This window comes from Centropristis striata, chromosome 24, assembly GCF_030273125.1.
Source record: "Centropristis striata isolate RG_2023a ecotype Rhode Island chromosome 24, C.striata_1.0, whole genome shotgun sequence".
Taxonomy (NCBI): Eukaryota; Metazoa; Chordata; class Actinopteri; order Perciformes; family Serranidae; genus Centropristis; species Centropristis striata.
The window spans coordinates 696408-705854 of NC_081540.1; the positions used below are offsets into that span (position 1 = coordinate 696408).

At 36.6% G+C, this 9447-nt stretch overlaps 1 protein-coding gene across 1 annotated transcript; it reads right to left on the bottom strand.

Annotated features, from left to right (window-relative positions):
- Positions 1 to 697: 697 nt before the first annotated feature.
- LOC131963154 (17-beta-hydroxysteroid dehydrogenase type 6-like) lies at positions 698 to 8096 on the bottom strand. Its single transcript, XM_059328309.1, has 5 exons — positions 7987 to 8096; positions 5601 to 5915; positions 4167 to 4425; positions 2934 to 3097; positions 698 to 980 (listed from the first exon to the last, which is right to left on the bottom strand). The coding sequence occupies exons 2-5, from the start codon at positions 5911 to 5913 to the stop codon at positions 757 to 759; spliced, it is 960 nt and encodes a 319-aa protein (XP_059184292.1). The 5' UTR covers positions 5914 to 5915; positions 7987 to 8096; the 3' UTR covers positions 698 to 756.
- Positions 8097 to 9447: the final 1351 nt, after the last annotated feature.

Here is a 9447-nt window from a genome sequence, read left to right on the forward strand (position 1 = left end):
CAATATGACCCAAAAGGACCCCCAAAAGACACAAAATGACACAAAATGAACCAAAAATGACACAAAAAGAACCAAAAATGACACAAAAAGAACCAAAAAAAGACACAAAATGAACCAAAAAAGACGTAAAAAGATACAAAATTACCATAAAAAGGTGGAAAAAGACACAAAATCATTATCCTTCAACAAAAAAGACACAAAATGACCAATAAAGGACACAAAATTACGTGAAAAAGACACAATATGACCCAAAAAAGGACACAATATGACCCAAAAAAGGACACAATATGACCCAAAAGGACCCCCAAAAGACACAAAATGACCAAAAATTACACAAAATGAACCAAAAATGACACAAAAAGAACCAAAAAAAGACACAAAATGAACCAAAAAAGACGTAAAAAGATACAAAATTACCATAAAAAGGTGGAAAAAGACACAAAATCATTATCCTTCAACAAAAAAGACACAAAATGACCAAAAAAGGACACAATATGACCCAAAAGGACCCCCTAAAGACACAAAATGACATAAAATGAACTAAAAATGACACAAAATGAACCAAAAAAGATGTAAAAAGATACAAAATTACCATAAAAAGGTGGAAAAAGACACAATATGACCAAAAGAAAGACGTTAAAAGAGACAAAATGACCTAAAGAAGACAGAAGATGACCCAGACTGACGTGTTGTTGTAGGTTTTTATTCCTCGGAGGCTTCTGGTGAAATGCAGCGCCACAAACACACGCTGACAGTTTATTTGGCGTTCCTGGCGAGAGGAATGGCGGAGGCGGTGAGGACGTAGTCGCTGACGCAGCTGGGCATGTAGGACAGCGGCAGCCAGAAGAACTTGGCGTCCCAGCCGGGAGAGTAGCGGGAACGGGGACGCCGCGCCGCCACGGCGTGCTCCATACAGCTCACCACCTTCATCAGGTCCGCGTCGCACATCGGCGCCACTTTGGTCTTTAAGATCTCCAACGCTGGAGGGGAGCCAATAAACACAGGATTCATTAGGTAAACATCAATAATAAACAACAGAAACAGACACAAAATGACCAAAAAAAGACACAAAATGACCAAAAATAGACACAAAATGACCAAAAAAAGACACAAAATGACCCCAAAAAAGACAGAAAATGTCCAAAAAAAGACACAAGATGACCAAAAGACACAAAATTACTAAAAAAAGACAGAAAATGACCAAAAAAGACAGAAAATGACCAAAAAAGACAGAAAATGACCAAAAATAGACAGAAAATGACAAAAAAGGACAGAAAATGACAAAAAAAAGACAGAAAATGACAAAAAAAAGACAGAAAATGACAAAAAAAGACAGAAAATGACAAAAAAAAGACAGAAAATGTCCAAAAAAAGACACAAGATGACCAAAAGAGACACAAAATGTTTAAAGAAGACACAAGATCACCAAAAAAGGTGGAAAAAGACAGAAAATAACTAGCCTGGCTAACACCAGACCAAATCTCATTGGAGATTAGGTCTGGACACCTTCAATGCATTTCTCCGTAGAGGAGGTGTGGTTTACGATCCTCCGGAGCCGTTTATTGGACGCTTAGAATGTCTATCAAAGCGTCTGTAGGTAGCTCCTAGCCAATCAGATCAGTTATACCAGATGACGTAGTAGAGCAACAGAGATGGATGTTTGTTGTGTGTGTGTCTATGAGAGAGTGTTGCTGCTGCTTTGCTTCTCCAGTTCTCGCTTTCTGCAAGATTATTTATTTTCACGCTTTATTCCCCCTCATGTCATTCAGCCACACATCCACTGATTTTATGGGCAATAAACAAGCTGCTGCGGGTCTCTGGGGGCTCCGCTGTCCCCCGATTCGGAGCGAGATCACCGGCGGTGACCGGCGGTCTCACCGGCTCGGCGCAACGAGCCGCAGAAACCGCCCGTGCGGCGCTAATAGCCCCGCTACCGGTGATCTCGCTACAAGTCGGGGGACAGCGGAGCTGCCGAGAGACCTTTCGCCTTTCAACTTTCGCTCTAAACTATTTAAAACACCATCTACAGCTAAAGAGAGTTTCGCGTCTGCAGCAGCCATGTTGGATCCGGAAAACTTCCAAGTGCCGAGTAGTACGCGTCATCGTCTCACCGTCCCTCCCCGCTCTGTGATTGGATCCCTAAAACAGGGCTAAGATAATCGCCTCGTTGCCAGACTGGCTGGAGGTTCGAAATCAAATTCGAGCGCGCAAGGCAGTCTGGGTATACCCAGGCTAGAAAATAACCCAAAAAAAGACACAAAATGACAAAAGACAAAAGATGACCAGTCATACTATAGCATGTCAAATTTTTTTGTGAAAAAGTCCTAAAAATTTTAAATGCCCTGAAACTGACAAAAAGTCATACTACAGCATGTCGATTTTTGTCAAAATTTGTCAAATTTTAAAATGCCTAAATATGCTTAAAATAGTCTTATTATAGTCTGTTGATACATGTAGTTTAATATTTTTTTCCAGAAATGACTAAAAACCCACCATATTTCGAGATGTGCAAAATAAAAATAAAAAGTCATACTATAGCATGTTGTTTTTGGGCAAAAATGGTCAAATCTTAAAAACCCTAAAAATGCTGAAATATTGTCAAATTAAAGTCTAGTGATACATATTAGAGCGTAATGTGGCCAGAAATAACAGAAAAACTGGAAAAAATGACACAAAATGACACAAAAAAAGACACAAAATGACAAAAAAAGACACAAAATGACCAAAAGATGTAAAAAGATACAAAATGACCTTAAAAAGGTTGAAAAAGACACAAAATAACAAAGAAAAAAAGACACAAGATGACCAAAAAAGACACAAAATGACAAAAAAAATACACAAAATGTTTAAAGAAGACACAAGATCACCAAAAAAGGTGGAAAAAGACAGAAAATGACCCTAAAAAAGGAAAGTAATTTAGTAAACCCCCGTACATTGGTGGAAGTAGTCCTGTCCGTACTCGTCCCTGATCTCTTGAGGCATCTTCTTCCAGACCGTCTCCAGACTTCTGCTCTGGACGCCCACGTCCGTCACGTTGGTCTTGAAGAATCCAGGCTCGATGCAGAGAACTTTAACTCCAAACGGCTTCATGCCCCATCTGAGGAAAACATCACATTTAATCAGTAAGAATAAGTTAAATCACATAAACACTCCTTATAGGTCTTATTTATTTATTTATTTATTTATTTATTATAAATGCTATTTAAATCATTTTAATCATTTGTTTGTCTAATCTTATGTGGCCAGATAAAAATATGCATCTTTTTATGTATGTTTCTTTTTTGGCCATTTTGTGTCTTTTTTTTTAAACATCTTTTTGGTCCTTTTTAAAACATTTTGTCTCTTTATGGTCATTTTGTGGGGGGGTTCACCTTTTTGGGTTATTTTGTGCCTCTTTTTGGTCATTTAAAAAAACCCATTTTGTCTATTTTTTGTGTTTTTGTGTCTTTTCTTGGTCTTTTTTTTTCTTTTTTGGTCATTTTGTGTCTTTTTTACATCTTTTTTTTTTTTTAATTTTTTGACTTTTTTAAAACATTTTGTCTATTTTTTTTGTCTCTTTTTTGTCTTTTTTGGTTATTTTGTCTTTTTTTTTTACATCTTTTTAAAAAACAACAACATTTTGTCTATTTTTTTGTGTTTTTGTGTCTTTTTTTGTCTTTTTTCCTTTTTTGGTCATTTTGTGTCTTTTTTTTACATCCTTTTTACATCCATACTTTTTTTGTAATTTTTTGACTTTTTTTAAACATTTTGTCTATTTTTTTGTCTTTTCTTTTGGTCTTTTTTTCTTTTTGTGTGTCTTTTTCAGTCATTTTGTGTCTTTTGTTGTTGTTTATTATTCATGTTTGCCTAATAAATCATAAATCATGTGTTTATTGACTCCCCTCATGTTCTCCTCCTATTATTTTGGTCCTTTAATTAGATTTTTAAATGACACTGCCACAAATAAATGAGTAAGAAATGAAAGGAGCTTTTACTGCTTTTTATAAAAACACGTTTGATGTATTTCTTGTTTTAACAGAAACTTCTCCGTCTCCATCAGTGACACCTTGGTCATATTTTGGATGTTTTTAGATGTTTCTCCAGAGGGAACATCTCTTCTCCTGCATGTTTGTGCAGCTGCAGCGCCCCAAACCAAGCATCAGGTGTATATTAGTGGTGTTTTGTACCTGAGGGAGTCGTTGAAGGCCTCCACGCCGTACTTGGAGATGGTGTAGGGTCCTCCGGCGGCGCTGATCCTCCCGAAGACGCTGGCCACGTTCACCACGCGTCCTCTGGCCTTCTTGATGAGCGGCAGGACGCTGAGCGTGACGGAGACCACGCCCAGCAGGTTGACCTCCAGCATGGAGCGGTAGTCCTCCACCTCCAGCCAGTCACACATGGCCGACGGGACCGCCGTCCCCGCGTTGTTCACCACGGCCCACAGGCCTGGAGACGGGAAAACACACAACAAAGACACACAAAGTTAGCTCAAAGACACACAAAGTTACCACAAAGAGACACAAAATGATCAAAAAAAGTCACAAAATGATCAAAAAAGACACAAAGTTAGCTCAAAGAGACACAAAGTTACCACAAAAAGACACAAAGTTACCACAAAGAGACACAAAGTTACCACAAAGAGACACAAAGTTAGCCCAAAGAGACACAAAGTTAGCCCAAAGAGACACAAAGTTACCACAAAGAGACACAAAATGATCAAAAAAAGTCACAAAATGATCAAAAAAGACACAAAGTTAGCTCAAAGAGACACAAAGTTACCACAAAAAGACACAAAGTTACCACAAAGAGACACAAAGTTACCACAAAGAGACACAAAGTTAGCCCAAAGAGACACAAAGTTAGCCCAAAGAGACACAAAGTTACCACAAAGAGACACAAAATGATCAAAAAAAGTCACAAAATGATCAAAAAAGACACAAAGTTAGCTCAAAGAGACACAAAGTTACCACAAAAAGACACAAAGTTACCACAAAGAGACACAAAGTTAGCCCAAAGAGACACAAAGTTACCACAAAAAGACACAAAGTTAGCCCAAAGAGACACAAAGTTAGCTCAAAGAGACACAAAGTTACCACAAAGAGACACAAAGTTAGCTCAAAGAGACACAAAGTTAGCTCAAAGAGACACAAAGTTACCACAAAGAGACACAAAGTTAGCCCAAAGAGACACAAAGTTAGCCCAAAGAGACACAAAGTTAGCCCAAAGAGACACAAAGTTAGCCCAAAGAGACACAAAGTTAGCTCAAAGAGACACAAAGTTACCACAAAGAGACACAAAGTTACCACAAAGAGACACAAAGTTAGCTCAAAGAGACACAAAGTTACCACAAAGAGACACAAAGTTACCACAAAGAGACACAAAGTTAGCTCAAAGAGACACAAAGTTAGCTCAAAGAGACACAAAGTTACCACAAAGAGACACAAAATGATCAAAAAAAGTCACAAAATGACCAGAAAAAGACACAAAGTTACCACAAAGAGACACAAAATGATCAAAAAAGACACAAAATGACCAAAAACAGAAGTAAAAAAGACACAAAGTGACCGATAAAAGGTGTATAAAGCCATAGAAGAGTGACTGTGAGGCTCCAGTGATGTCACCTTTGTCCCCGGTGGTGTCCCGGATCATGGCGGCCACCTTGGCCACGCTGTCCTTGGAGCGTACGTCCAGGTGAGCGGTGATGAGGCTGGAGGAGCAGTTCTTCTTCAGCTCCTCCTCTCCTCGCTCCGTGAAGCAGCCGGCGATCACCCTGAAGCCGTTCTGGTCCAGGTGGCGAGCCAGAAGGTTCCCGAAGCCCGAGTCGCAGCCCGTCACGTAGACGTACCGGCTGCTCTTATCGGGGACCCGAGGCAGCTCCCGGATCCATCGGTACAGGTAGACCAGGACCACCAGGACCAGCAGGTACAGGAACATGACTGAGGGGACACACAGGACTTTAATAGTTCACCAGGATCAGATATTAGACCGCTGGAGGACCAGTTCATCTACCACCACCTCAACAAATCATTACTGCTAGAGACTGATACAGTAAATCTTTACTAAAACAACCAGTTCACTTGAATATCTGCTACTCCTATAAATTCACATTGTCTGTTCCATCGAAAGATGTAATAAAGACACAAAATGACCAAAAACAGATGCAATAAAGACACAAAATGACCAAAAACAGACACAAAATGACTAAAAAAGACACAAAATGACTCAAAAAGACACGAAATGACTAAAACAGACACGAAATGACTAAAAAAGACACAAAATGACTCAAAAAGACACGAAATGACTAAAAAAGACACAAAATGACTAAAAAAAAGACATAAAATGACTAAAAAAAGACACAAAATGACTCAAAAAGACACAAAATGACTAAAAAAAGACACAAAATGACTAAAAAAAAGACACAAAATGACTAAAAAAGACACAAAATGACTCAAAAAGACACAAAATGACTAAAAAAGACGCAAAATGACTAAAAAAAAGACATAAAATGACTAAAAAAGACACAAAATGACTCAAAAAGACACAAAATGACTAAAAAAAGACACAAAATGACTGAAAAAAAACACAAAATGACAAAAAAAGACGTAAAAAGATAGACTTACCATAAAAGGTGGAAAAAGACACAACATGATCAAATTAAAGGCACAAAATGACTAAAAAAGACACAAAATGACTTAAAAAAAGACACAACATGACCAAGAGACACAAAATGACCAAAAAAAGACACAAAATGTCTAAAAAAGACACAATATGACTAAAAAAAGACACAAATTGACAAAAAAAGACGTAAAAAGATACAGACTTACCATAAAAGGTGGAAAAAGACACGAAATTATCAAATTAAAGACACAAAATTACTAAAAAAAAGACACAAAATGCTAGGTGTAGAATATCATCAAATGTCAACAAATCTGAATATTTTTTATTCTTTTTTTGCTACTGTTGAAATTTCCATTCCAGACCGAAGATTTAGATTTTTATTTGATGTCCGTTTTGTAAAAAAGATACAGAATTACCATAAAAGGTGGAAAAAGACACAAAATTATCAAAGAAAAGAAACAAAATTACCAAAAAAAGACACAAAATGACTAAAAAAAGACACAACATGACCAAGAAAGACACAAAATGACTAAAAAAAGAGACAAAAGGACCCAAAAAAATACGTAAAAATACACAAAATTATCAAAAAAAGACAGAAAATGACCAACAAAAGACAGAAAATGAGCAGAAAAAGAGAGAAAATGACTATATATAACTCCTATATAATGACCATAAAGGAGAGATAAGAAGACCTCAGTCGACCCATATAAACTGTCTGGCTCCAGTTAATGTTTATTAGTGGGTCAAGGACAAGTAATCTGATTACTTTACTGCTTTTAAACGTACCAAAGCATCAAAATGTAGTTAAAATATCAATATTAAAAGTTCTCGTTATGCAGATTGTTTTATATATTCTAATTAAATTATCGTATTATTATTCATGCAGATCTTAAAAAATATCTAGATTTCACTCAACTTTCTATCTAACTAAGTATTAACAAGAACAACTTCAGAATAAAGTTGAAGCACGTAATAAAAGCGGTTTGTTTCACCTTTTTATGATAAACTTATTGGCCAACCTGCTGCAGATTATTGATCTCAAAGTTCATCTCCACAGAGTCTCTAGCTCAGTAAATAACTGATTAATAGAGTCCGTTATGGACTAAAAACACGAAACATTTAGAACTTTTAACGAGCTGTTTTATCTGCAGGAGTTATTACAGGCGGAATAACTGATAAACTGGAATAAAAGCGGATCAAAACGTGCAAAATGTCTCAATAAGTGTAACTGTCAGCGCTTATTAATATGTGACCTCGCTGTTCTACCGGTAGTCGAGAGGAAATCACAGAGGAACACAGTTATTAAAGGTTTTAAGGCTTCAGAGTGATCATTATATATTCTATATTCTATATTCTATATGAGAGCAGAGAGTCAGTCGGAGGTCTTACCTGTCGGTTGGAGGTCTCACCTGGACTGAGTCAGTCTGGATCAGTCAGAGATCACAGATCAATAAACTACCACACAGAGGAAACTAGTCACAAAGAGGAGCAGCAGGAGGAGGAGAGGCAGCAGCGCCTCCTGCTGGCGGAGGAAGGACACACACACACATTCTTGTACTTCTATCTTTGTGAGGACCCTCATTGTAACAGTGAATTCCCTTGAAAAGTTATAATAGTTTTGGATTTTTCATTAGTTTTAGTTTTATTTTCATTGTGATTTTTTGTTTTCAAATTCAGTTAGTTTTAGTTAGTTTTTAGAGTGAGTTTGCTAGTTTTAGTTTAGTTTTTATTAGTTGTAGTTTTTTGTAATGGGGTATTTGTTGGGTGGGAGATTAAAAGAGGTCACAGTAAATGTTTCCTTTATTTCCTTTGTCTGATCCATCTTTATTATGTATGAAAAAAGTTGACAAAGATGAAAACGAAGGACATTTTCACTATAATTTTAGTTAGTTTTGTAAACACACAATACAGTTTCAGTTAATTATCATTATCATGTAACCTTTAACCCTTAAAACAAAGTCTGAAATCTAAAAAAAGCCTTTAAAGAAGTGAGGACCGGCTGAAATGTCCTCACTTTGCAAAAATGTCCTCACTCTGTTGGTTAAAAACGTGTTCCGGTCCTCACTATGTAGGAAGTACAAGAACACACGAACACACACACACACACACACACACACACACACACACACACACACACACACACACACATCGTTTTTATTAAAATACCACAAAATGACCAAATAAAGACACCAAATGAATAGAATAGAATAGAATAGGTCTTTATTTGCCATTGTCACATGTACAACGAAATGCAAAGTGCTCTCCAGTAAGTGCAACATTTAAGAGTCTATAAAAAATATGAATATATATTTTGGTCATTTGGGTTAACAAAGTGACCAAAAAGAGACACAGAATTACCAAAAGAAAGAAAAAGACCAAAAACAGATTTAAAAAAAGACACAAAGTAACCAAAAAAGGTGGATAAAGACACAAAATGACCAAAAAAAAGACACAAAGTAACCAAAAAAGGTGGATAGAGACACAAAATGGCCAAAAAAGACACAGTATTACCAAAGAGAGACACAAAATGAAAAAAAAATACACAAAATGACCAAAAAAGACACAAACTCATTAAAAAATGACACAAATTGACCAAAAAGAGACACAGGATTACCAAAAGAAAGAAAAAGACCAAAAACAGATTTAAAAAAAGACACAAAGTCACCAACAAAGGTGGATAAAGACACAAAATGATCACAAAAAGACACAAAGTAACCAAAAACAGGTCTAAAAATGACACATTTTTTACAACCGTTTTCGATCATTTTGTGTATTTTGTTGTTCATTTTGTGTCTCTCTTTAGTAATACTGTGTCTTTTTTGGCCATTTTGTGTCTTTATCCACCTTTTT

Excerpts from the sequence above, each read along its gene's own strand:
- LOC131963154 (XM_059328309.1), bottom strand. The coding sequence starts at position 5,913 with ATGTTCCTGTACCTGCTGGTCCTGGTGGTCCTGGTCTACCTGTACCGA. Across the intron at positions 3,098-4,166 it reads GCCTTCAACGACTCCCTCAG|ATGGGGCATGAAGCCGTTTG; the intron begins GTACAAAACACC and ends TGTTTTCCTCAG. Across the intron at positions 981-2,933 it reads ACAGGACTACTTCCACCAAT|CGTTGGAGATCTTAAAGACC; the intron begins GTACGGGGGTTT and ends GCTCCCCTCCAG.